General features: G+C 39.2%; 2 protein-coding genes and 1 long non-coding RNA gene across 12 annotated transcripts in view; 1 reads left to right on the top strand and 2 right to left on the bottom strand.

Moving 5' to 3' along the window:
* Positions 1–2,126, bottom strand: part of LOC121949478 (uncharacterized) — a 36,224-nt gene extending 34,098 nt beyond the window's left edge. For 7 of the 9 annotated variants that reach the window (XR_015777693.1, XR_015777694.1, XR_015777699.1 and 4 more), the window contains exon 1: positions 495–2,126. This is a non-coding gene — a long non-coding RNA (uncharacterized LOC121949478). Of the gene's footprint in view, positions 1–365 lie in introns of all 9 variants that reach the window. The other 2 variants (XR_015777695.1, XR_015777698.1) reach the window with 2 other exon arrangements.
* The window catches only part of cerkl (CERK like autophagy regulator), a 34,987-nt gene extending 30,757 nt beyond the window's left edge, over positions 1–4,230 (top strand). The window contains exons 13-14 of the mRNA XM_088083509.1: positions 2,150–2,346; positions 3,154–4,230. Coding sequence (XP_087939635.1) covers positions 2,150–2,346; positions 3,154–3,232 — 276 coding nt within the window. The 3' untranslated portion in view covers positions 3,233–4,230. The remainder of the gene's footprint in view (positions 1–2,149; positions 2,347–3,153) is intronic.
* On the bottom strand, positions 4,120–27,344 carry itga4 (integrin alpha 4). Of its 2 annotated transcripts, none has more exons than XM_042494370.2 (29): positions 26,948–27,344; positions 25,119–25,301; positions 24,741–24,859; positions 24,208–24,308; positions 22,956–23,088; positions 22,592–22,659; positions 22,045–22,177; positions 19,800–19,885; positions 19,524–19,586; positions 19,301–19,441; positions 18,997–19,105; positions 16,939–17,033; positions 15,946–16,036; positions 15,807–15,852; positions 15,298–15,452; positions 15,017–15,171; positions 14,721–14,873; positions 13,228–13,304; positions 12,472–12,613; positions 11,952–12,050; positions 11,322–11,398; positions 11,087–11,176; positions 10,439–10,526; positions 10,084–10,191; positions 9,080–9,205; positions 8,253–8,378; positions 7,661–7,759; positions 7,409–7,528; positions 4,120–6,558 (listed from the first exon to the last, which is right to left on the bottom strand). In XM_042494370.2, exons 2-29 carry the CDS (start codon positions 25,286–25,288, stop codon positions 6,451–6,453), a joined length of 3,078 nt encoding a protein of 1,025 aa, XP_042350304.1. In that variant the 5' UTR covers positions 25,289–25,301; positions 26,948–27,344; the 3' UTR covers positions 4,120–6,450. The 2 variants fall into 2 exon arrangements, with proteins under 2 accessions (XP_042350304.1, XP_042350303.1); XM_042494369.2 differs by having other exon boundaries at positions 11,952–12,053; positions 26,948–27,343.
* Between the last annotated feature and the right edge of the window lie 583 nt (positions 27,345–27,927).

The following is a 27,927-nucleotide window of genomic DNA, read 5'->3' as shown; positions in this document are numbered from 1 at the left end:
AATCATAATGTTGCAGCGAAAACGTTACGTCTTAGTCAGCATTTAATCTTACAAGGACATTATTATATGCTAAACAACCTTAAAGGATTATTTTAACTTTAGATTAAAATGTTATCTTTAAACATTATTGCAACTTGTAGGTAAAATTAGCTAATGTTGCGGGACGATCCCTGCTAGCTTACATGCCCAACGCATCACCGTCCCGTTTAAACATTTTCCTACGTTTTGTTGTTCCAGATGTCGAGAGTTCATAAATCAGAAAAGAGACAAACTTTTCATTTTAACCAGCGACGGTCCGCTAACAGTGAAAAGATAAAAGTTACAGATATTTCTCAGACTAGGAAACGGAGCCAAAATGGCGCCACCTGTCTTTGCTGCGTCACTCTTGACCTCCCCGTCCTGAAGGCTCCGCGGGGCGAAAATAAACACAGCGGTGTGAGAGCAGATTAGCCCGGTTCTGCCCGGCCTCAGAGACCGCACACTAACCCACTTACTATATATACCGACCGCATGGCGTTCACCGTCCGGCAGAGTAAACAGGCTGTTTACTCACCGACCTACTTCCTGTTGGTCTCCGTCCTGACGGGGACAGCTAAGAGTCAAACATGACAAGACCGGCATCCTGGTGGAGCGGCCCACACGTAACCATGACAACCCCGGTTTGAAAGTTAACCCTCACCTGAGTCAGATCTGCCAGGTGAAGAAAGCAAAGCAGAATTATCAGCTGTGTGATCTGAAGACCAAAAAAAACACAACATCGAAACTACTCTCAACATCCGTTTTCTGGTGCTGCTTTCAGACATCATTCACAAGCTGTTTAACCCTTTTAGTAAAATGGTTTGATTTCTTTAAAACAGTAATTATACACCTGGCAAAACATATTACACAAATTGCAAGAACCTGCAAGATTACCTGTAAATCGGGTTATTAGAAATGTATCAAAAGCTATCAAAAGACAGCTATTTTTATAATTATTCTATATTTATGTATTTAAAACTGTACACGCATATTTTTTCCAGCACATTTAAATATTTTTCTTTCTTGCTTTCTTTACTTTTGCTGTTTTGCTTTTTTGTTTTTACTAAATTCTTGCTTTTTGTTATGTTGTTAAGTTACTCATTGCCTTCTTAATCAAACCAAAATGCTAAGGTTTTAAAGGGTTAAATTCATCAAGTGGGTCTCTACCAGAGTTACAGTAAAAGCAGCAGTAACTGAAGAAAAAGTACTAATAAAACACTGTAGGAAATACTCTATTGCAAGTAAAAGCCCTGCATTGAAAACATCACTCAGACACTACCGTATGTTTTGGGGCTGTTCAAAAGTTGATGCTTTCTGGTGTGAGATTTACACAGAATTAGTGACTAGATCTGAGTGGACAATAATATTAAAGTGGGAAGAATTCCAATTTACTTTCAATTTAATTTCAACTTTTGCAAATATTAAAATACTTATGTGGAATACAGACTGTAGCTGCAATAAAAACAGTTTAAAGTAAAATGACTCCAGTCAGACGCCTCATCTACAGAGAACTGGTTTGTTTGAAAGGGAAATAGTTAACTTTCCAATAAGGCTTCAGTCTTTATTTACAAAGTAATTAGTAACTTAAGATGTCAAATTAACTAATTGGCGTAAAAACTATGATATTTTCCTCAGACAAATACAGTATAAGTATAAAGTGTCATGAAATGGAAATACAGAGTACAAATACCTCCATTTTTTACAGAAGTACTGTACTTTAGTAGATGTTGTAATTACATTTTACTTCTGGATGATTGTTGTTAGACAGACTACAGAAATGGTGAATCTGTCCTCCAACATAATTTTATTCTATTTAAAAAAAAAAAAAATTAAACCTGAGGAGAAAAGACAGAGAAACCGTCTGTCTCTGTCTGTCTCTCTGTCTGTCTCTCCGGCTGTCTCTCTGTCTGTCTGTTGGTCTTTGCTCCCCCCTGTTGGAGCATCATGGTGTGACAGTAGAGGCAGCAGAGGACAGTGAACAGGGACAAACCCAGTCACTCCTCCAGATAATCAAGCTTCTTAACGAGGATCTTAATGAGTCTTGACATTTAATCTGTGAGCGCGCACACACACACAGACACACACACACACACACACACACACACACTCACACACACCTTTCTGTCTGCAGTTCAGCTTCTCATTCGTGGAGACGCACGCCGTGTCAGCGGTGAGGATCCGCCCTCGCTCTCTGACTGGCCTGTCGGAGGAGGAAAGCGAGGATGAGGGCGAGTCCAAAACTTCGCCCATCATCCAGTCGGAGGGAGCCGCCTTCCCCTGGAACATCGATGGAGAGCTGGTGGAGATCGCTAACGAAGTGCTCGTCAGGTATAAATTATAAACTTAGTAAAATAATCATAAATACTGTTATTAACGGTACCTTTAATTTTAAAATTCAGAGGTACCTTTAAACTTAAAAGTCTAGTCCCAATTAAACGCCCAGTCCCGTGTACTAGCTGTGTGGTGACACATTTTGACAAATAAAGGCCTGTCTCAATTAGAGGCCCATTTCGGCTGCCATGCAGTTAATTTTATAGAAATCCTGTGGATGTATAAAACCGGGTTGTTAGCCACCTGCTCGAGTTAACACTAGCTGCTAAGATCACGCATACAAATATCTGTGTGTGTTCAAACTTTTGTCGATATGGACATACTACAAGCCAATTTGATCAGGTTTCAAAGGGTTAAGTAAATAATATGATTGTATTTCCATCTTTGCTGAGTTTTGTGTGAAAGGAATTAAAAGCCCGTCCCGTATAGACGCTCGTCTCAAACATAAGCCTGTGGAGTTGAGTGATTTAAACAAATAATAGCCCGGGTTATTAATTGAAGTTTTGTGATAATTATTTAACACATTATTGATTAATAATTATTCTGCCAACATTTTTCTTGATAAGTGTAATTCTTGTTTAGTCTTTTAAATAAAAAAAAAAGTTAAAATTCTTTTTTTTTAAGTCGCAGATGTCCAAGTATTAAAATTTATATCCACAAAAAAGTATCAATTAGCTGTGTGATAGTTTAACCAACAGTTATAAATACATAATATATCCACTACATACATATTACCATGCATTCAACTGTCTGGTGTGTGTGTGTGTGTGTGTGTGTGTGTGTGTGTGTGTATGATCTATTCAGGGTCCACCCGAGGCTCATCACTCTATATGGCGAGGATGTGGACGAGGCCGAGTCGACCGTCTCCTGCAGCTGTATCTGAGTCCAGCAGAGGGCGTTGCTAAGCGTGCAAGACATGTCACCATGGTGACCACAGAGACTCAACACTGCCCTCTCTAGGAGTGTGTTTGAAAAGACCCACTCAGAGTGCACACTCACAGATTTGACTATTCGTAAAATTCAGGGTGCTGTTGGACCGCACTGCTCAGTTATTCAGAAGGACACTCTTGGAGCAGAGGAGCGCACTCTGTGTGGGAGACGGAGCAGCAGAGCGCCAAAAACCTCCCCACTATAAAATAGCAACAGATTTTTGCAGCTTCCTTTTTATGTTAAAGCTGCATTAATTGATTTTGATTGATTCTTGCAGGTTTAATAACCTCAAGTCAATTTGTGAGCTACCTTTGACTCCAAACTACCTGTGCTTCATGATGTAAAGATAAAGCACTTCTCAAACTGATTGATGAGGTTAAAAATGTTTTTTTTTCTAATTCAACTAAATGTTTACATTTTACTATTTTAATCACCAGCTCTTCTCAGATGATCCAATTTATGTTTTCTATTTTTTTAATATTACAATTTTCATTGTCCAGTTTCTGGTTCTGCTGCAGAGATTCATCTGTAATTTGAACAATAATCATGTGAGCTGAAAATAATTAACTGAATTTAACACGGTGAGAAAGAGTAAAAGAGTAAAGTTTCTTTTGTGTCAGCTGAATCTTGATGTATTAATCGTTAGATTATTGTTTTTATGTTAGTAGTCGAGCAGCTTTCTGTACAGATGAGCAGAATCAGACTGGATGAGCAAAAAGTGTCAAAGACTTTACATTTTATATTTCAATATTACTGAGCTGTTTTTAAGTTGTTTTTTTTATTGAAATAATTTTTTTTTTTAGCGTACAAGCTGCGATAATGAGAGAAAACGAGTACAGATTGTTTAAATAGAAAATCCTTCATTTTAATAGAAAAGTGTTGATAAAAGCAGTGAGACTCTCCAGTGCAGAACAATTTTCACAAAAACAAACCATTAAAATATCAAAAACATCTCTCTGTGTGATGTGCATTTGTACTAAACAGATAGACAGAAGGGAGGGTGGCAGCTGTTTTAAATGTCCGTGTTTACAAAATACAGTTAAATCTGTGAATCTGAATATTTTAAAGTATCAAACATTTCTTCAAGTAGTCTTTCATCATTCAACCCTGTGGCTCGGCTACTCAACAAGTTGCATCGATTTGTTTTTGTTTTTTTTCCACACTGACAGTTAAGTCTGAATTCAGGAGCAGTTCACTGAAGAATTTGGTGACACTGAACCTTTTTACAAATCAAAGTGTCGTGAGGAATTTTATCTGGACTGACCTGAAGAAGCCTCGTTTCCGCTGCATGGTTCACCTCTACACTTCTCGACTCATTTTTGGTTCCAGGTTTTCGCAGTTTTGTTTCCTCCTGCACACAAAACTGCTGTGACATTAACTTTAAAGCAACACAGTGTGTGTTGCTCCATCCAGCAATTGATGAATCTCTTGATCTGCAACCAAACAGAGGAATTTCTGCACCTCTGCTGCAGTTTGTGGGCTGCCACTTCTTAAATTTGGGTCAAGGGGAAAAAAATAATTCTCATTAATAGTGATGGTAGCTTTGCTATTTGAAAACTGCACGTTGGTGCAGGATGTTCTGTGCTGTGCAAGTGACAGCTCTCTCTTTACTGCGTATCGTCTCAGCTCACCTGGAACCTCAATTGAGGTCCTAAAAAATACCAGGCACATCTTTAGCAAACTGAAAACCAAAAATGAATGGAAAATTGAGGCGAGCGGCATGATGCAGTGGAAATAAGGCATGAAGTCAGTGAAGCTGTGGTACGCTTTGTGGTATGCTTTTTAAATTTTACAATTACCACATTTTTAAGTATCTTGAAAGGCGATCTAATAAATTAAGTACTATTATTATTATTAAAGAAATCCCACAGGATGAATTTCATTATTACAGAGCAAAATAAATGTCTTACTTACTTACTGATTTTATAAACAGTAAAAAAATATCCACTGGTTTCACATGATGTTTGTTCTAAGGATGAAATTGGAGAAGAAGCGTTCTTGTTTTTTTTCTTTAGGCTTCATCCAGTTGTGCTAACGCAGCTCCTGGTGATTGTTCAAAGTTATTCCGAAGCAGTTTTCCTGAATGGTTTCCTTACAACAGTGATTCACAGGCGAGTGGACTCCGCAGCTTTCCGTTCCCCCAAATGTTAGCACAGTGAAGATGGCGGTTAAGATATCAGTCAAAATTGTTGCATACCAAAGCTGAGCTTCCCAAAAAGAATTTCCATGGATTCACTTCACCTCTGCGAGCAAATCCGTTGATCATGCTACTCCACTGAAATGAAGTGATTCTGCTACAAAATGGCAGTTTTTAGCGTGTGACGGTGACTTGAGAGGGACCAAAATAACAAATCCCAGAGTGAAAAAAGGCTGAAGAGTAAAACAGAGATGGAGTTCGGCATCCATTAAAGCATCCATGCTTGATTCAAAAGCTCTGTACCAGCAGCACCAGGCAGCCGTTAACTGGACTGCCTCTTCTGTTCGGACAGCATCCAGTGTGAGTCTGCTCTCTGTGCGTCGCCAGTGCATAAAGTGTGAGTCAGCAGGTAAACAAAAACGTAGAAATATAATTTACACACACACACAAAAGGGAGGTTTTCCAGAGCTATGAGCCAATCAGAGGCCAGGTTTCCATCCCCTGAGATCGAAGGTCATCAGAAAGTCACTTCCTTTGGTTTCCTCTTGAAAGAGTCAAAACGGCGGTCATCAACACCTGTCTCAGGTGATGCCGCATCCCGGGAAGCTCCGAGGCCTTTTGATTGTTTTTGTTTTTTCCCTTTTTACTGATCCTCTCTTAATCGCTGCAGTTTTTGTCAAGTCTCTGAGCTTGTCTGTATTTGTGAAGGCACATTCGGAAAAATAGTTTAAAAAGGCACGTTCAGGTTCAGGTGTGTTCAGGAGACGTTCACTTGAGACATTTTATCATCTGTCACACTCGCATCAGCTCTGACTCGTCATGAGTCAGATCAGCTGACTCAGTGTGGACAGATTTCATTGGCCGATGATGTTCAACAGCAGCACTTTCCATGTTTTTGGGCCAAACTGGGGTTGCCATATTTTTATACACAGCACTCCATCCATCCGTCAGCAGACATGTCCCATTGAAACTGTCGCGTGAACTCCATCCTGTGGTTAAAGGTCAGAGGTCGTGGTTAGAGGTGGCTGTTGGGGTTAGGAAGTGCTCTCTCGTTTCTCGTTTTTAGGAACATAGTCCCAGCTGTCCCTCTTGAACTCCTCTTCCTCCTTCTTCTTCTGGAACTCCCTCTTAAAGAAACCAGCCTGAGAGACACACAGGTGGACAGACGGGTGGACATGAAGTCAAAAAATGACACTGGTGTTGTTACTTTGACCATTATGAAATGTGATATACTGAGCTTTATCTGTAGATTATACTGCTGTTTACTGCAGTTTGTCAATACCATTAAGTTACGATACACCGACCATTATTATACTGCATTTCATCAGTACTATTATATTGCAATATACTACAACTTATCTGTACTTTACATTAGAAACCATTATATTATATTATATACATGAGAACCATTATATTGGAACATACTGCATTTCATCTGTATCTTATACTGCAACAAACTACTACTTTTATATTGCAATATACTGTAGTTTATCAGTGCTATTATACTGCAATATACCACTGTTTATTAGTTTCATGATATTGCAATATACTACAACGTATCTGCATCTTATATTGCATTATACTAGTATAATATTGCAATATACTGTAGTTTTTCAGTATCAGTTTATTGCAAAATACCACAGCTTATTTGTACATTATTTGTACAATATATTGTGTTTTGTTCAGTACCAGCTTATCTGTTAATTTTAATGCAGTACTCTGCAGTTTATCAGTACCATCATATTACAATTTACTACAGCTTTCCAGTGGGAATATACTGTTTCATCAGTACCTTTATATTGCAATATACTGCAGCTTATCTGCATATTATATTGCAATGTACTATTGCCATTATATCACATTATACTGCAGTTTATCAGTACCATATATTGTGATATACTTGAGTTTATCAGTACTATTTATTGCCATATGTTGCAGTTTTTAAGTACATTATATAACAATATACTTGATGTTAAAAAAAATTGTGTTTACCTTCCACAGACACCAGATGAGAGCAGCCAAGATCAGCAGACCCAAAACTAAACTGACAACAATGATAAAGACCTTTACTGTTGCTGAGGGTTTCTGGGTAAAAATAGCCTCCACCACCACCTGCAAACGCACCACATATACAATGTATGGTTATTAGGATTGTGTGAAATATAAAGCACATAAAACATAAACATATTTCCAAGTTGGACACATAGATGAGCTTTGTTGTGAATGGTGTCGAGGGGTTTTTACCTCTGCTACAGGTTGTTCGTGGATGAGGATTGTGTGAGGACTTTCTCTGGGATTTGACATCATTGCCATGCTCTCCAACCTCATGACACCGTGACGACCCTGAGACAGAGATCATTTTTTATAGAAAGACGAGAGTACAAGCACAACTTTTCCAACATTGTCCAGCTGTTGATAGTGTTTTAATGAATGCGCTCTATGACTGCGTTGACGCCACCAGAAATGTGTTTCACTGTATGTAAAATTGTAGAAGACATGATCACCTTGTGTAAATATTGATAAGTGCACTTAAAGGTTACCTTACTTGAGACTTTTTTACATAATGCACCTTAATGGTGTTTCATTTTTTTGGCCAGTTATTTGCTGGTCACTGCTATTAGTCATCATCTATTTTTTTCTTTAATTATCAAATTTCTAGTGTTTTATGGGTAAATTAATTGTTTTGAAAGCAGCACGCTGGCAATGCTTCAGTCCTCTGTGTCTGAACAGGATGCATTCAGGCACAGTGCTGAGTGCAGGTCACCTGTGTCTCAGCTTGCAGCTTTTCTGCAGAGCTGAATTATTCTGAGTGAAAATGGTGATCTGTGTGCGTTACCGGAGCTTGCAGAAGCACAGCAGGGTTCAGTTTGATCTCCAGTTGGATGAGAGTTTCCTTTCCCACATCCAGATCACCGAGACGACACACCAGCCGCTCACACAAATCGTCACCATGGCCACAAAACTGTACACACACACACACACACACACACACACACACACACAGAGAGAAAAACTGTGAAGTGTAATCAAGATGGCCTACTTGTTGGCTCCAACTCAAGCAGACTAGCAGCGCTAAAACCTTCAACACTGTAATCAAACTCTGGTCATTATGTAACGCAATTAATGAACTTTGTGCAATCTGAGCTTGCAGGATTCTTTAGCTTAACAAAGAAAATAAAAAAAATTAAACAACTAAACATCGAAAAACACAATAAGACAAACACAATATCAAGATTCTCAAGTGTATCAACAACATTGCACCCCTAATCTACTGTATTTCTGGAACACCTGAAATTAAAAGCATGCTGCCATAGCTGCTGAATTGATCTAAAATTGATCTAAAACCTAAACTTATATCACAAATTATAAATAGTATAACCTCCAACTTAACCCTCACATTAGCAACATAGCAACAGAGTTTAAAGCTCTTTGATAACACGTTTCTTACACCAAAGCTTTAAAGGACTTAACTTCTCTTCTGATGTGGACAGAGTCTAGTACTCATGAGTTCCCAGGGTTTTAATTAGTGATTCAACTGTGAGTAAATGTTTTGGATGAACACTGCATCAGGTAATACTGAGAATTAAGAGTCAAGTAGGGCTGTATTTATTTTGTGTGTGTGTGTGTGTGTGTGTGTGTGTGTGTGTGTGTGTTTGTGTGTACCATTCTGCGTGTAGAGGTGGAGGAGAAGAAGAAGACGAGCTGTTTGATGAAGGAAGCTGGAGGGACGTCACAGTCCTCGACGACTGAAACAGTTGCGTCACTAATCGAACACACACCCTGAGACGTCTGCAGAGAGAGAATTAATATATTGATAAACACCTCTGACATCCACCAATAATATGTTTAAATTACCATCACTATGACTACTAACGTGACTACAACTAGTACCACAACTACTACTGTACTTCTACTAATACTTCTAATACTGCTTAAACCACCACTGCTACCATTACCCAACCAGCAACCACCATGGTCGAAATCTGCGTAAACACTTTTCGTGGAATTGACCAAAATCAGCGCAGTGTATCAAAGTTCTTAAAGTTGGTATTCAATTTCTGGATCAGATTTTTCATCTGGTTTAATTAATATTTCATCCAATTTATTTACCTTTATTTTACTGTTTTTTTTATTAGGACAAATTAATTATTGAGGGAACATTTAAAATAGTTGAGTTATTTTGTTAAATTGTATAAAAAGGTTTTAAAGAAAAACTATTTATGAGTGGAAAAAAATCATAAAACGTGTAGTCTGGCATCTGCAGGTGAAGGAAATCTTTTAATGCTGCAGTTCCTCTAATGGCCACTAGATGCTGCTCTAAAAGATTGGGGTTTTTTTGACTAGTTTTTTAACTATTTTTTTTAACAAAGCAGTTTTGTTCCACAATAACTTCATGTCTCAGTAGATCATTTCACTTACTGTAATGTGAGTCAGTGTTAAATTAAAATGATATCTAAGCTTAAAAAGACATATTCCAATGCATTTTTACCAGATTTTTGCAACACGGATTCATCTATGTTTTTGCTGGCAATTAACCAGTAACTGACAAAACAAAAGCAAATACTTGTGAGGATCCACTCAGATACTACTCATAGTTTTTATACTAATTGTGTCACTTCTACTTCTGTTATTACTGCTGTTACCTCTGTTGTCAGTACTGGACGTACCTGCCACTCAACCACCTGTAGCAGTCTGTGTCGGTAAGGTGTGAGGATCTTCGGTAACCTGATGTCGACCACAGTATCTAGAGACCTGCTGGGACCAGAGTTTAACACCTGCAGACACACAAATTAGCAGATTCATCTGATTAGTTCAGATTTTACCTCCTTGAGTCACTCACTCACTTTATGACCTGATATCTTTGCAAAGGACAAATTATAAAAACAAACTCTTCAATAAGTGCTGGGTTTCTGTTCAGGCTGCCACTGGAGGGAAAAACTGGAGTTTAGGGAGACTGCAGAAGCATTTGTACAGTGTGGCAGCGAAAAGATGTTCTTCCTGAACAAACCTGAGGGAACTTACTGTGTATGTGTAGTTGAATCTTTCAGTGTAGCAGTCAACTGGAGTCGTGTCTTCATCGCCAAACACAAATGAAGTGGGAGTCACAAAACTACAAGACAAATACACAGACAGACATCAGCGGTGACAAACACTGAGGGCTCCTTGTTACAAAGTTGTTTTCTAGCTTTGTTTATGAAGCTAAGACTGCAACATTCACTCAACAATTTAATCAGAAAACTCAACTCAACTCGAATCATCAAGCCGTTATCTATTTTCTCATCGACCAGAAAAACAAATCTTAGACTTGAAAGTAAGTGTATAAAATGTATATATTAATTTCCACATAGATGCTGAACATGCATTATATCCTGTTTTTCCTCTGTTTTGCTTCTTAAATTATAACACACATATACCATTTTACATTCTGATTTTACTTAACGTTTTAGATTTACTTGAATTGTGGGTTATTATATAATTAAATTAACTTAATTGTAGTTTTTGTTTCTCTTTATTTTTTGTTTATTTTGTCTTACATCACTTTGTTGACTTTAATTCTCTGCCTTGAGAGAAACACTTCATAACTTGGACTTTCATTATTTATATATGAATAATACTATAAATATTAACTTTTAAAGAGAGTAATAATAATAGTAATGCATGCTGACTCACCCGTGGATATTTACGTTGACTCCATATTTGAGAGGAAGGGGGAGACTGATGGAGTTGTCATGGAGATACTCCTCCTTCTCAAAGTTATCACTTAAGAGAAAACAGATTTAATTCATTCATTCATTCAACACATTTTGATACATTTATTTTACTGTGAATGCTTCTATATTTCTACTTCAGTTGAAATTATTATTTTCATCACATCTTGAAACTAGAGGAGGGGGTGTTTCCTTACCTTTCGGTGTTGGCATGAATGATGATGTCACCAGGTGTGCTGTTCTGGTTGACGTCCAATAGGAAGCTGATATTTAGCTACAATAAACAGGAAATGTTTTTAATTACTGAAGACTGCAGGATGTTCAATCTGATGATTAATTTTCCCTCCTTTACTGCCTCCTCTCAGTATCATTTTTAGTATTTGCATGTACATGTTTAAGGAAATTCCTTCTTAAAACTGCTGCTCTGTCTTTTTTGGGGGGGGGGACTCAGAGATTTCAACAGTTACTTACTTAACTTACTTACTCAGAAAAACAAGAGTCGAAGGAAATACAGCAAATATTTGCTGATGAGACAAAAGCAGGAGAACAAAAAGTGCAGACGCACTGGTTCAGTCACTTATGTCCTCCTCAGGATAAATTAGAATATTTTTCACAGTCCTCTGACATCTGGTCAGGTCAAAACATAATTTGTCCAATATTTCTGTTTATGACTAATACCTGCAAAACCAATGATATTCCCATTAGCATCGGCTGTCCTTTGACGCTGGCATTAAGCTCAAAGCACCAGTGTGCCTCACAGAGCATCTAGCACGGCTGTTGACTTCAAAAACTATCTCATAACTGCGTGTGATTGGGCTTTGACTTACCTGGGCGTGAGCTGAGAGCAGGAGGCTGGTGACACTGCAGTCAACACCTGCCGTTGTATTGCTGACCCCCTGTGTGACATCACAGCTGACCACATTGTCCTGCTGCACACACACAAACAGGCAGTTAGTTAGTTGTTGTTACTTTGTTTAGTGAGTTATTTATGTTGCTAGAGTTTTGATCCGTAAGATTTTCATGAAATTAAAGCACGTTTTTGATACAATTTATGGTTGGATCTTTTCAGCACGAGCCATTTATTACCTTCACATTCTGAAAATAACTTTCTATACAGTAGCTGTTATTTTTACTGTGTCTTGCTGTTGTGTCGGGAACTGCTTGCACCATAAAATCAGTTCAAGGTGTTTCATGGTGTGATGGGAAAAGACAGATTGTTGTCTAACTTCTTTATCAAAACAACATGTTTTTTTGGCTTCACTGTTACAAATATACAAACTCCTCGTCTGTTGTATTTCCGACTAAGTATCTGCTCAGGGAGTGTTTGCAGTGTGTTCAAAAACTCACGTTCTGCAGCACTTTAATGTAATGGATGTTGTTGGGGAAACGCAGCGTCAGTCTCGGCAGGAAGGCGTCGTCTCCAGAGTTCAGCAGCGAGGTTTTTAACATGATGGTCTGTCCAGAGCCGAGAGGAAAGTACTGCTGCTGACTGATGACAAACAACAACATTGAGGTACCAGTGAGAAGCAACATCAAATTACAGCTGCTTACTAATGGCAACAACAAACACAAGGGCTGGGCAACAAAAAAACATATTAACCCTTATAGAAAAATGTCCCCATATGAAAATGATTAACTCTGACACACAGTAAATAAGTTACATTGCTTGATGAGGTATTAACAACCACCTCCATCACATCAACAAAGGCTCAAATCTCACACCAGGCTGCACCACCAGGAGTATTTTCAACAAAAATATTAACTTTAAAGGTGAAGTAAACATTTTGAAATGAGCTTGTTTGCTGTCTCTAATGACATTTGATTGATACAGATCTTCTCATGGCACAGGAACTTAAGAAACACGTATACAACACCAGCATGAACCAACATCAGAGCCTTGCTGTTGGTTGATGTTTTTTACAATAATTCTCGTCATTTATCAGCAGCTAATAAGCATCGTGTGTTAACCTCCTGACTAATGTTAGTCTACTAGACTAATAAAATACAATACTGCTGTTATTTCAGTCCGTCTTTATGATTCACATACTCCCTGCTGTGTGTGCATTAGTGTGTGTGTGTGTGTGTGTGTGTGTGTGTTCTTACTGTGGCAGCACTAGTTGAGCAGACAGCTGCATGTTGGTCGAACAGTTCACCAGCGAACAGGAACGAGCGAACCAAGTCTGACAGAGACAGAACGAGGCAGAAAGTTCATCGATGGTGTCAATAATAAAAATGAATGGAGCCGTTCTTGATAAATGACATTACAAATAGCTCCCGTGACCTCTGACCTCAGCCTACAGATGATGAGTAATATCCTGGTGAATAGCTCCTGCTGTACATTCCTACATGTTAGCCGGTTGGGCTCTGTTTTTATGAGTCAGTGGGACACGGCGTGGACACAGGATGAGCTGACTGATGTGGGTTAATATGCTGCAGCTGTAAACACATCTGGATTAGCAGGAAGTCATTTTCAGTGTGGTGGAGCTGACATCAGATTAGCTGTTTCCTGCCCTTTAACACAGATCAGTTTGGTGATGGACAGATCTCATACTGAAGCTGCTGTTATCATTTTTTTTTTTCATCTTGTTGCTCTGATAAAAGCCACAGCACAGTGCACACGGTACTGGTATTAGTAAGTAAATTCAAAAGTAAACTCAGACTAGTATTTACTTCTAGTTAATACTTGGCAATAGAGGCTTTAAGAGAGTTGGCACAAAGAGTTAGTAATCAGTTACAATTTAATTTGATTTATTTATTAAAACATATGCAAAAAAAACAAAGTAATACATAAGCAATAGAGATGTATTGTATACCTTATTACATTACTTTATAAATAAAAATATTAGTAAGATGGGAAAAAGATGAGATGTATTGTTGAAGGTAAACAGAAGGATTTTGTGTTTGGGACTCATTTATGTCCTTGTTTGCCAACGAGCCATGTATCTCTGACTGACAGGGAGATGTGATATGGATAAAATGAAAGTATTGAGCCTGCCTTTTATTTTATTGTATTATTTTTTAAAATTTGACCTCATTTTATTTTATTCCTTTGGTGTTTGTTATATTAATTACAATTCTATTTTTATTTTTTCATATTTTTTAACGTCATTATTTTTTAATCTATCATCATGTACTTCCTTTACATAAATAATGTATGTATTTCGGTTGATTTGCAATCTGCTATTATTATTATTGTAATTATTAGTGTTGTTGTCATTGTTCGTTTCAGTAAAGTGTGTGACTGTGTAAGGGGATTTTTTATGTGCAGTTGAAACTTCAATAAAAATATTGTTAAAAAAGATGGGAAAAAGAGACAGAGATAAGATGCACACAGTAGCAGACATGCATATAACTATACAAATACACAAAGTTGCTTGTTTTTAGCACTTGTTTGTGCTTGCAATAGCTGGTTAATGTTTACTGTTAGTACTTGTACCTTGTTGGTGGTATAACTAGCCTGTACCTAGTTAGTATTAGCATTAACTGGTACCTGGTTGGTTTTACCAATAGCCAGTACCTAGCTGTCTGTAGTATTGGCTGTTACGCAGCTGTATTTAAACTAGCTGTAAATCGCTGGTGTTAGCACTGGTTGGTACCTGGTTGGTGATGGTGTTCTGGTGTCCTGCGCTCTGCTGCAGAATTGGTTTTAATGGAGGGAAAGTTTTGGGAGAGCCTCTGTGGGAGTTTGTTTCTCTGTGACTGTAGGAAACCTCAAACTTGACCGGAGTAAAAATGTCCCTCACATCTTTCTGTAGGAGGAAAAAAAACAGGAACAGAGGAGGAATGAACACTGCTAGCGTCACCACAGCCAATCCGATCAGTTATTAACATTTTATCACTTCTTAAAAAATTAAACTTATTCAGTGTATGAATTTTTCCATGTGTGTGTTACCCTTTGGTAAGCCACGTGTGTTGTACAAGTGAGCTGGCCATGTCGTGCCCTCACGCGCCCCTTAGTGCTATTGGATGATCCGTTCCCATGGAAATAGAAACGATGAGGGAAAGATGGTTTATGGAGGAGGTCAGAGGTCAAATTATATTGAAGATCTAAGAGAGGAGAGGAAAAATATTATTATCACTAGATAACTCATCAGCTCTCACAGACAGTATTAGTATTGTTAATAATAAATTATAACCCAAGTCTTACAAACTGGACAGTTGTGTTTATATTACCTATAGCTCCTTTAAAGTGTCTGGAGTTTACACTGAAGCAGACGGTAACATTGAGGCAGACAGCTGGAGTCTTGTGGTCGTGGCACAGCGCCACCCGCTGGTCAATCTGCTTAGGCAGAGTCAGAGACGCAGTGACCTGAATCACCGGACGAGTCCTACAAAACACAGGACACATTCAGAAACGTTATTGCAGCATGCAGACTTGAATCAAAATAAAGTCGTATGATTCATATTTGGACTGAACACAGTAGACGGATATCATTTATAATCATGAATCTCTTTTCTGAAAATCTTTTTTCCCTAAAGCAAAGATTTCCATCTTCAATATTTTCAGCAGATGTTTTGGTTATCTTATTGTGAGATGTCCCGCTTCCTTTGCTGAGTAATTTCCTTTGAGATCAGCTAAAATGAGGACACTTCCTTCCTGTACACCTGTATGAAAGGAGACAGAACTACAACTGGAACATTTCGAGGTTGTGTTTGAACAGAAAGCTAAAACAATGTTTTACCTGAGAACCACAGCCGAGTCAGAGAGGAAAGCACCGACTGCTACATCTGCAGAAAAAAGGGGGGTTTCATCTCGTTTACATGTGCAACATTAGGACACAATGTTATACAGGAAACAGCTGTTATGACAGTTCAGGTTACCATGGTAGCCGTTAGCATCAATGTCAATGCCAGAGCTCAGGGACTGGCCGAACATCCTGAGGTCACGACCCAGTGTGGATCCAGTAATCCTCTAAAAACACACACACACACACACATACCTTATTGGACACCACAGAACAGAACAAGTTAACTGAAACTTAATTTTGGCATTCAACAAAATCAGTGCTGATTAAATTTAATATGAATGTTCCCATGATAAAAATTGACTTATACGTTGTTCTTATAATGCACCACATTGTCCTCATCATGTGACATCTTCAGTGTAAAAATCACAATCTTTAAGAGCTAAAGCACTTGGTTTGGTAAAAACAGCAGGTGTCCCACATAGCCAACAATAATTTGGGGTCGATCAGTCTTAATGAAAAGCTTTTGTCCTGTCACTGCTTGACTACTTTTCAGTCCCCAGTTTTAGTATTTTACTGTTAACAACACACTGCATTGCTCACTTTATCTATTTATTTATCTATTTAATTACTTATTTACCAACTCAGTTTTATTTATCATAATGTTTATTGTTTAATGAATCACAGAGATCTGAGTTCTATATTTTATTCTTGTCATGTATTTGTTTGGCTGTAATGACAATAATCCAAACTTCGAAATCTATTATACTTTGCTTTACACTGAAAGAATTACAGATATAAATGTATTCTAATTATTCTACTATAATATAATATAATATAATCTACTCACTCTAGTTATTCATTTCCACCTCTCTTAGCACGGACTCCTATTGGAGATTGATTATTGTTATTAGAGTTATGTAAAATAATTTAATACATAACAAAAGTTACCATTGTTTTCCCTTACAGCTGATAGGAATAAACTATGAAAATATGACCCAAGTTGTAATAAGCTACAATTATCCATTTAATGAATTTAAGTGTGAATTTAAGTATCTTGAAAAGTGCTTGAATCGTAAATTCTTGTTATTATTATTAGTAGTAGTTACAGTAGTAGTAGTAGTAGTACCTGAGATGGAGTTGGTGAGATGCCTTCCTTCCTGCCGTTGTAAATGTAAACAGCTCCTTTGAGATCGTCTTCCTGTGGGGCGCCAACTGCCACATCTACACACACACATTAGTTTATATTACTGTATTTGTGAGGACTCTTGTGGTCTCCATTAACTAACCCATTGACCTGACCTAACCAATAAGCTACAAATTGGTTTCCTTCCTTTCAGGCAGCTATTAGTTTATGTTGCTTTTACTACGAGGCCTGAAACTTGCTGCAGATTGTTTACAATAAGCTGGTAATTGATCCTCTGGGCAGTCAGGTCCAAATGTTTCTGAGGGCCGTAAAGTGTTTGTGTTTGGAAAGTCTGCTGGAAAATGTTCAGCAGGATAAAGGTGTCCAGGATTAGTAAATAAACATGAGAAAACACCAGCATGGTCCTTTAATATTTAACCTGAGTCTTTTGAAGATGTACAGGTCTAAAAAAAAGCAAGACAGAGCTATTTGAACACACACGCACACACACACACACACACGCACGCACGCACGCACGCACGCACGCACGCACGCACGCACACACACACACACACACACACACACAGCCTTTTATCTAGCTGTGAAAGATTAGAAGGCAGGTTCAGTTACAGAGCAGCAACAGTTTGTCATTACAGTTTTAATGGACTTAATAACACACTCCACCCTCACACATGCAAACACACACATGTTGAGAGGTCTGCGTGTGTGAGGGCGTTGTGTCAAAGTTAGTGATGTTAGTTATCAGGAAGTGGCAGTTACTGTTGGTGGTGGGTGGGTTTTGCCACCTTGGTGAGAAACCTAAAATGAACAAACTGTATGTGTGTTTTTGGTTGTTCAGTGCAGTAGCAGTCATCGCAGTACTGTAGTAGTAATTTTAGTGGTATTAGTAGTATTGTAGGGTCATTTATGAGACAGCAGATTTGGGCAAAAAGCCAAACAGATCTTGAACCTCCATAATTATCATTGTTATCATATTCATTTCTTTGTGATGCCCCGCCATAATCAAAACATCTGCAATAACTGAACTGATTTCATATTTTTGAAGCTGCACAGTTGATTATGAGCACTACTGCAATATATATACACTCTTCAGTTGTGCACTACGCCACACTCTTGGAGTGCAAAGTGTACTTAGGGCAACGAAGAACCTCTCATGCAGTAAAGAGAAACTTAACAGTTCATTGAGCTGGATTGTACTGTAACAATAGGTCTATAGTATTAAGCCCTCCTCAGTGCGTCTAGAACGCACAGTGATGGTGATGCAGCATGCAGATGATGATCACCACTCTCCACTGCATGTTATTTACATGTCTTCCACTATTCGAGAGGGAGAAGCAGAAACTGCCACCTAATTCACCTTTCAGCCCACCTTTCTCTTTCTCTCATTTTCTTTCCCTCTCTCACCTGCACTCTCTCACTCCCGGTTCTCCACATTTTCCATTGCTTTCCCCTCTCTCTCTACCCTCTTTCTCTCTCTTTTCCTCTCGGTTCAGTCCATTAAAACTCCAGCCAAAGTGCCATAAGACAGATCACATCGGTTTCATTAAAAAAAAGAAAAAAAATGTGAATAAATAGACGTTAATTTGGCGAGAACCCGACCCGCTTCAAGAGGGAACAGTGAGAAATTACAATTTGGCCGGGCCAAACCTGGCAGGTCGGGTCAGACCCAACTGGCAGAGAAAGCTCTAACAAACAAAAAAAAAACAAAACAAAAACAAAACAGGAAGTTTGTCAACTCAACCCCCAACACAAGGAGTAGTAGTATTTGTAGTAGCAGTACTTATAAGTAGAATCATCGTATTGCAGTACTATTAGCAGTAGCAAGTTACAGTATTTGCAGTGGTATTGGCAATAGTAATAGTATCAGAGTGAAAGTACAAGTGATGGTAGAAGATGTATTGCAGTACTATCAGAAGTGGCAATAGTTAGTCGTATTTTCATTGTTATTAGCAAAGGAAGTATTAGTAGGGCGCTGTATACTTAAAATTGTGTCACCTATATAAAAGCTCATCAGTCAGGCTGTGCATGTGTGATCATTACCGTGGTAACCGTCGTCATCAAGGTCTCCCAGGTCAGCAATGGTCTCTCCAAACCGGGCAGCGTAGGCGTTGCTGCCTGTCAGCTGAAACTCCGCCTCCAACAGCTTCGCCTGAGACAGAGTCAGTTTGTGAGGAAAAAAAACTTTATCTCAAAAACTCTTTTTCACAGAAGTATGAAATTAGTATGTTGTGTGGAACAGAAGAACCTCATCCCGGTGTCGGCCATGTTGGCTCCACTGACAGATCTCAGATCAATATCCACCGTTTAGTGCTAAAATGGTATGTGTGTTTGGGTACATGCTCACCTGCCCCTGGTTGATGTATACATGGACTCTTCCCTCCTCCCTGGTGACGCCTGTTTCCATCGGAGCACCAACCAACAGATCCGACAAACCATCAGCATTCAGATCCACTGCACACACACTGGAGCCGAAGTAAGATCCCAGCTACACAACAAAGACACACAAGCTAAGTGCTAAGTATTCAATTCTTTTGAATGGAGGAGGCTAATGCTGAAAGGCTCCTCACCTCTTTTCCAGACACTTCAGAGACGACCTGCAGTATAGAGCTTTCGACGGCAAAGATAAAGACCTGCACAGCACAAAGACACACACCAACTTTAACAATAACAACTACATAACACAACACGCCATCAACAAGAACTTCTTCATTATCACAAATCGAAAAGTCTTCAGAACACCATCCAAACAAAGTGGGAATATCAGTCTCGATATTGCACATACAGGCAAACATTCAGACTTTAAATGCAGTGAGTAAACTGATAGACAGACAGATAGGTCTCACCTTGCCCTTCTGGTTGTATTGCGGAGCTCCTCCCACCACCTCCACAGAGGAGGGACTCAGAAAGTGACCAGCTCCAACGGCGTAACCTGAACATCAGCAGGACACAGCACCACATATTCAAACTTTTGCAGTTGTGGAGAGAAATTAAATACATTTCCTCAAGTACACAAGTTAAGTACAATTTCAAGGTATTTTGCTTGAGTATTTAGGTAAGGTTTAAAGAAATATTTTGCTTTAACTGATGACTTTTCAGATTAAGATTTTACATAAAAACATATGATACTCCAGGTTTTGACAGATCTGCAGAGACTGCATTTTCCTACTGTGCACCTTGTAATAATCTGTAAAAAGATCTAAAATTAGGCACTTTCATACCAATTGGTAAGTTTTTTGCAAACAAGAACTTAAAAAGTGTTAGTAGGGGGATTTTGTTCTAGCTTTTGTTTAAAGAGAACTTTTTTCAGGTAAATCATACTGAAAATACCAAACTAAGATTTGAAAAGTCAGATGTGAAGATCGGTAGAGTGAAACCAGTGTGACCAAAAAGGTTTTTGGTTTTGGTTAGGTTTTGAGATCTAGTGGTTACAGCTGTACATTATGTGCAAAAAACACTATGTGTGTAAGTGTCTTAGAGAAAGTTGCACAACCACAGCTTTCAGATGTGTTCGAAATGAACTTCCGCCTTTGATGTCAGCTGTCACTCTCTGTTAATATGTGTGGATTACTGTGTTAAACTGCTGCACACACACACACACACTCCAAACTGAGGACAACACAGGCTCAAACAAAGTTTTTTGTAGTGTGTGCTGATGTTACTACCTGATCATCAGCTCATCAGTTATTATCTTATTGTGTACTTCTGACATGGTGAGAAAATTAAAGATGTTTTCACAACTTCATTTGCAGAACATTGCACCTTTCTGCTCAACTTCCTGTTTATGCACAAATTCTGAGAGGTAATGGAGTCACTCAAGTAATATCATAAATGTCATGCAAGCCTGGTCTGTTAAGGTTAGGGTTAAGAGAGACTTGACTCTTGTTCATGTACACATTTGGCTAAGTATTTATATGCTGGGTCTCTGCGGGGTTCAACATAACATGTAATTCCTATTGATATAATGAATTAAATCAATGTACTCTTGATCAAGATAAGTGGCAAAAATGGATGGGTGTGATGGAGCTCTCTGAAACTCCATGTAAAAAAAAAGAACAGGTTACTGCAAGGATGAACATCTCCAGTTGTCCAACTGGATCCACAACATAACTAGCATTACTGTCAACGGCAGGTCTATTGTAAGAATCAGGATAAATAGGAAGAATAAGGTCACTGAGACAGCAGTGTGGTGGGATGAAAAGAAACAGCACAACAGCAGGTCTACCTAAAGTGATTCCCCATGGAGTCAGAACTGAAACTGAAATAAGTAACATGTGCACGGAAAGAAAAATCGTAACAGTGATTCATCTCATATTACACGAGGACGATAAAGTGAAGGGAAGAAATCTGATTACTGACTGAATAACAACTATTAAATGCAACTAGTTTTTTTTGCAGCTGAATGTTATCACACCCGATTTTTGAGTAAATTGTCAGAATTTACAGAGACATTGTGCAGTAATCCAATGTACAATTTCTCTTCCCCTTTCCTCTTTGTCTTTGTCACACTACAAGCAGCTAGCAGTGTGTGTGTTGTGCAGGGTATGATGACCCTCACTGCAGCCAGGTTTGGTGGGGTTTTACAAAAATCTAACCCACGCATCACTACTACACAGGCTATTTAGTCTGAGCACTGCATCATCAGCATAACAGCAGCAGCCTAAGTCATCAATCAGTACACAGGAAGCACTCAGCCTCAGCACTGCTTTGGGTTCAGTGGTATCTAAATAAACTATTCATTGAAAACTGTATTGAAAGAAACTGAAGAGTATCTGTTCAGTCTGAATCATGTGAGATGGACATTTAAAAACACTGAAAACTTCCTCCTGTGTAGATTGTGTGTCAAGAGTTCAATTGTGTATCAGCTGCTATAACAAACTGTCGTTGTGTTTTAGTTGCACTCATAGTAACTGTATCTGGTAGCCCCTGTATGTGGCTATAGTACAGTAGTTGTATCAGCAGTAGCTACAGTAGATATAAGGACAGAGTTGCACAGAGTTGCGTGTGTTTGTGTGCATGCACACACAACCACACGCAGTTATAGCAGTATTACATTAGTAGTACTAGTAGGGCAGAAGGTGTATCAGTTACCCAGGTAGCTTCCAAAGCTGACGGTTGAGGCGGCGTCGTCCAAATACACGGACATCCCTCTGCTGGACGTGTTGAAGACCAGGACCGAACCAGTCCAATAAGATGTCCCCGGAGCCCCCATAATGATCAAATCCTGAGAGAGACAGGCAGATGAAGTCTCGATGATATAATGTGACTTACATCTCTCTATACATGAGATACTTCTAACAGAATAATAATTTCTCTAACATTTGTGGCTTTATAATGGAAGTTGGGAATTTCCATGTTCAACACAGGAAGCTCAGAACAAAAGGAAACTTTGCACATGTATTTCAAAACAGAAGCGTAGGAGTATTTCTCCTAGTTGTCTTCGACAAAGGAAGCTGACAGTCTTAGTTCTGTTTCTCAAAACGGTAAAAATGAATTTCTACATTTGAGCAGCGTGAGGAGGAACAAGAAGCACCACGCACATTCACTGAAGTTACACATAAGACGGCAGAGATAGATCACATTCTGTCTGCTAGTGGAAACGGTGAAGACAAACAGGATCTTGAAGAAGCTTACTGACCTCTGTCAGGAAGTTGGAAATACCAGCCTGACACGACCCATAATCCTCGCCGAACTTCCTCCGGTGGTCTGTAAGAGACGGAGACAGACAGATGTGTTGAGAGGTGAAGGTGGACAAACAAATAAGAAGATAAAACCAAAATGTTTTCGTCCTAAAGCTAAACAGCTGCTGCGTTTACACACACATACTAAAGATATGAGGCCAAGAAATAATCCAAAATTCAAACATGTGAGACTGTCCTGACTTCTAAAAACTGTTTCCATCAAACTGCAGACAGGTTGCTATTTATGTAGTCACAAGACATTTGGATAGTGACACACGTGTGGAAATAATCACATTTTTATATCAATGTGCTTGTTTGTACCTCTGTAGCACGGGATGATGGGTTGGGCGTTTCTCAGGTCACTTCCATAGCGATAACAGACACCATGCGGCAGCTTGTGGTTCTGACCGTCTTTCTTTGAGTAGAAGACGTTCTTCCAGCGGTGAGCACACGCCTGAACAAACACGAACAGCATGCAAACAACATGTGACATGGACTCATTACTGACAATAACACAATCACAAGTCAGCAGCAGAGTGTCGTTATTCCCATGACCCATGTCACTGTGACAGGGATGCCGTGTGTGTCTAAATTTCAGCCCTGTTGTGTATTCAGTTGAAACCTCAACAATCTTTCACTCACTGTGTAAAAGAGTCGATCAGCGAGGAGACAGCTGATGATGCTGGAAAAAAGTTTTGCTCGATCGTTACATTTAAAACCTCTTTCAGAAATGTAAGTCTTAAACATCGCTGGCTTGTGGAAGATCTTTTCTTGAAGTTATTTAAGCATAACTTTTTGTTACATTCAATAATGGCTTTACTCACACATGACAGGACCAGTAGGGACAGAGCAACAGATTTGCTGTGTCACTGCAGGAGAAAATTTAACAACGTGTAAAAATATAACAGAAGTGTTCTCAGTTCCTCATTGATGAACTTTCAAACTCACTCTGCTGCTGAGTAACTGCTTTATATTTCTTTTGTTTAATTTAAATTAAAATTCACTCTTGCTAAAAAATCTGCTCATTTTTACAGGATTTCTTTCACCCTCATCAGGAGACGTCTGCTGCTGGAGTGTGAGCTCTATGGCAGGGGCAGTTAATGAGAGTCCATATACACACACACAGTGACAGGACTGATTTTTAGCATCACACTGCTAACGTTACCTAATTAACAGGTTTAACATCAGAACTGAGTTGCTTTCGTGTTGGTGTGAGTTTTTTGAGATGTTTGAAAGTGACCATTTGTTGGGGGGAGAGCAGCTCCAAGCACTGTAACTTATCTGTGTATTGGCAGAAACTGAAAGTTGCTTCTTCGACAGGAAGTCTAATAAGCAAGGATTTCAGCTTAGTAGGCAGTCCTTTAATGTGGCCCAGGACACATAAGCTTACACGCAGTGGCCAAGTTCAGCAAAGACCACCTCTGAATGTGGTCTGAGCATCAGGATCTCAAGATGCATTGAAGACACACCGGGTGCCTTCACAGCTGTACTTAGAGCTTTTCACTTTTGATCCAATCACCTCAGACACATTAATATCAGGTGTAAACAAGGCCAGGGAAAAAGTATGTGTTACCAGGATGTGTCCTCCATTGTCTCCAGGTTGTCTGGACAGACTGACTCCCAGCCACTGGTGATCACTCTCTGCATCACACGTCTTCCCACAGGTATGCACGTCTGCGCGCGCGCGCACACACACACACACACACACACACACACACACACACACACACACACACACACACACACACACACACACACATTGATTACAAGGTTTCACACATGCAGCCTTTGCAGGTAATTCAATGGTGTTTAACTGTTAAAGGTCAAAGCTGAGCAGCTGATAGTGTTAACATTAACATCAGTCAAATGACTGTGTTAAGTCATGTCACGGGCCGACAACAGCACTGTGTCAAAAATAACAAGGGGGCTCATGGTGTGAATGTGTTGCTTTCTACTGTTCGATCCAGAACATCCAGTCTGACTAGCGTATCTTTGAGGTAAAGCTTTAGATACTGCTCGTCATCTTTTGGTCTATCATGTGAGGAACAGGTTAGTATTCCAAATACTCGAGAAAAGACTTAACAACACACTCAGAAAGAAACACACCAGCATGCATGGGGTGGCAGCGATGGGAATGAGCAGTGATGTTGCAGCGGTAAATGGCTCCTGGAGATCGAACTGACGGCCTTGAGGACGAGTTAGCCACTGGGGCACCAACGACCAACCTGAGAGAGATACACACACAGAGACCGTTAGACAGTATCTGTCTTTGTGTCTGTTCAGTGTCTGAATGGCATCTGTGTGTGAAGCATCAAAGAGCTTCTCTCACTGACAAGAACTGGCTAATTAGCATGCACACACAAACACACGCAGACACAGTCCAACTGTGGAGATGGTGTCATTAAGATTAATAAATTGATCTAAACTGACTGTTCAAAGGACCAATTGTGAAATTACAAAATAGGTTTAATAGTAGGTCAATACCAGCTGTGGGCTCCATGGTGATGCAGCAAGACTGAGTATCCAAACATGGAGGAGGGGGGGCCACTGAACTCCAGACTGTGCTCCTGATCCAGATTGTACCCTGCTGCAGGATGGACCAGGACCAGGATCAGGCTGCAGAACAACCACAGGCTCCCTGCTGAGGGATGCATGATGGAGAAAAGACTGCAAAGACAGCAGAGAGAGACACAAATCATGAATTAATACACATGAGATCACACCAAACTTGATTTTTTCCCCCATCTCCATCTGTACAAGTTCATGTTGCATGACTCCATTCTGCTCAAACTCAAAAAACTTATTTAAAATACTATTAGAGGTAAAGTTTTCAACGATGGCTGATGTCAGGCTGAATATGGGCCAACTGAAAATGTATATTAATCTATTAAACAAAACTTTTCCATGACTTTTCAAGGACCCATAATACAATTTACATTCACAACATATAACGTAGTCAGAACTGTATACTATGCTTTACTCTAAATGTTAATTACTGTATGAAAAATAAACAGCAACCTTTTTCAAACCTTTTTTTGTTACATTACATGACATTGTATCCACAGAAGATTACCATAACAATTCATTTCATTACACACAACAAAATTACAAGAGTTTTCAAAACTTTCAATGATTTTGAATGATTTCCATGACTTTTCCAGACCCCGAAAGGACACTGTCAAATTCCATTACTTTTCCAGGTTTTCCATGACCATGGTAACTCTGGTCTCATGTTTATTTACATCGTAGATTAGCATAAAGACTGAGAGCCTTGAGAAACAGCTAGCCTGACTCTGTCCAAAAAAACACCTGTCACCACCTCTAAAACTCACTATTTAGCATGTTACATCTTGTTTGTTTAATTAATACAAAACCAAAACGTAAAAACAAGCGATAACATTTTTACCTAGTGTTTTTACCAGTAGCTTCCCGCAGTCTCCACAAGTTGCCTTTAAAATCGAAATATTAAAAAAGTGGAAATGGTGAATTGTTGTCTTTAAACTTGGATAGATCGAACACACAAGATACAATGTGTTAAAAAAGTGAGCTTTTGAGATGCACATACGCAAATTCTGTTCATACAGAGCCAGGCTAGCTAATCGCTTCAATCTGTTTAACATTTCACCTGTTATGCTAAGCTAAGATAAGCGCCTGCTAACTCTACATTAGCTAACATTACATATATATTTTCTAATCAAATCATGAGCAATAGTACACCTTGAAATATTTTTACTGTTCTACGTAATTATCAGTTTTATAAAATAAGTCATTCTTAACTTCTAGCCTAATTAATATACAGCATTAAATCAAACGTATCAACATCTCACACTTTGACATGAGATCAGGACTAATCAGCTGGAGGAACAAACTTTGCCTAGGACCCCAAAATTTCTTGGTCCGGTCCTGTCAAATGAACTTTTGCTAACATATTTCTTAGTTTATAAATGGCCATATGAGGACTTGAAATAGAGCATTTTTACATTGTGGTTTTCTTACTTAAGTAAAGGTTTTGGGAATATTTTTTTAGCACTGAAAGGAAGGCTTCTCTCTTTAACTGTTTACTTTTACAGATTAATTTCGATGGATCCGAGATTTTGTCCCGAAAATGTCTTTTAAAAACACAAAATATCTAACTTTACAAACTTCTCTTTTCAGTTTGACTGTTCATTAATAAAACATTCAGTTTAGGAGAGAAATCGTTTAAAAAATGAAAATTTATGACTGAAAACGTTTCTTCATTGACTCTTGCCAATCATTATTTTTCTGTCCACCCACCACCGTTAAACCTCTAACTGACGGTGGGTTTACTGTACCGTTATCCCGGGTCAGACAGCAGTTATCCCGGGTCAGACAGCAGTTATCCCGGGTCAAACTATGGATCCAGTCGGCAAGCACCGGGCAGATGTTGAATGAGTACCGGACAGAAAGCCTCAAAAAGCCGCAGTGTGCTTTAAAAAGTCCCCGTTAAATCCCTCTTGTTCCCGGTGTGAGTCACTGGGGGAGACCTCCTGTTGCTCCTCGGTCCGTTAAACGTCTCGTGCGTGAAACCACTGTCTGTCCGTGCGCTCGAGGAGGCAGCGCACGAGGCACCGAGACTGTGTGACAGACAGAAAAAAAAAAACAATGAAGCAGAGCGAAAGAAACTGAAGAGAAAAACCCAAAAGTTTCATCTGAGTTTGAGATGAAGTCAATGAAACTGAGAACTGAACGCGTGGAGACCCTCCCTCCCTCCCTCTCTGTCTGTGCGCGCGCGCGCGTGTGTGTAACGGTGTTTCCTCTCCACCCCCGCCTAAAGTAAGCGCGCGAGGATGTGCGCGCGGCTCCCTGCGTGTGTGTGTGTGTGTGTGTGTGTGTGTGTGTGTGTGTGTGTGTGTGTGTGTGTTTCCTCTTCAGTTATCACTAAAGTGTGAATGGAGTCAGTGGCTGTAATCTGATTTCAGTGTCTGAACACTGAAACACATAAATAGTCAAATACACAGATGTAAAAACAACAAACAAACAACATTAATATCTGTCGGACTCAAAGCTTTTACAGATGTTACAGATGTGACAATAGACCACACTGGAATCTCAATACTTAGGCAACATTTAGCCCACTTTTCTGACCGTTTCAGGTTCTTTGCAATTTCAAAGGAATCATGTAAAGTGCAAAAAGTTTAACAACAAATACATCATGATGTGTTATTATAGGTTAAAATGAAACTTAATTGATCCTTGAAAGATTGACAAGCTACCCAGTAGTAGGCTGTATAAACTTTGCTCTACTTTTAGCAGCCATAACATTAAAGTAATG

This window comes from Plectropomus leopardus, chromosome 10 (genome assembly GCF_026936395.1).
Source record: "Plectropomus leopardus strain MGB_pleo_1.0 chromosome 10, ASM2693639v1, whole genome shotgun sequence".
Classification (NCBI taxonomy): Eukaryota; Metazoa; Chordata; class Actinopteri; order Perciformes; family Serranidae; genus Plectropomus; species Plectropomus leopardus.
The sequence above is the reverse complement of the archived record's forward strand: the minus strand, read 5'-3'. Positions and strand labels throughout refer to the sequence as shown.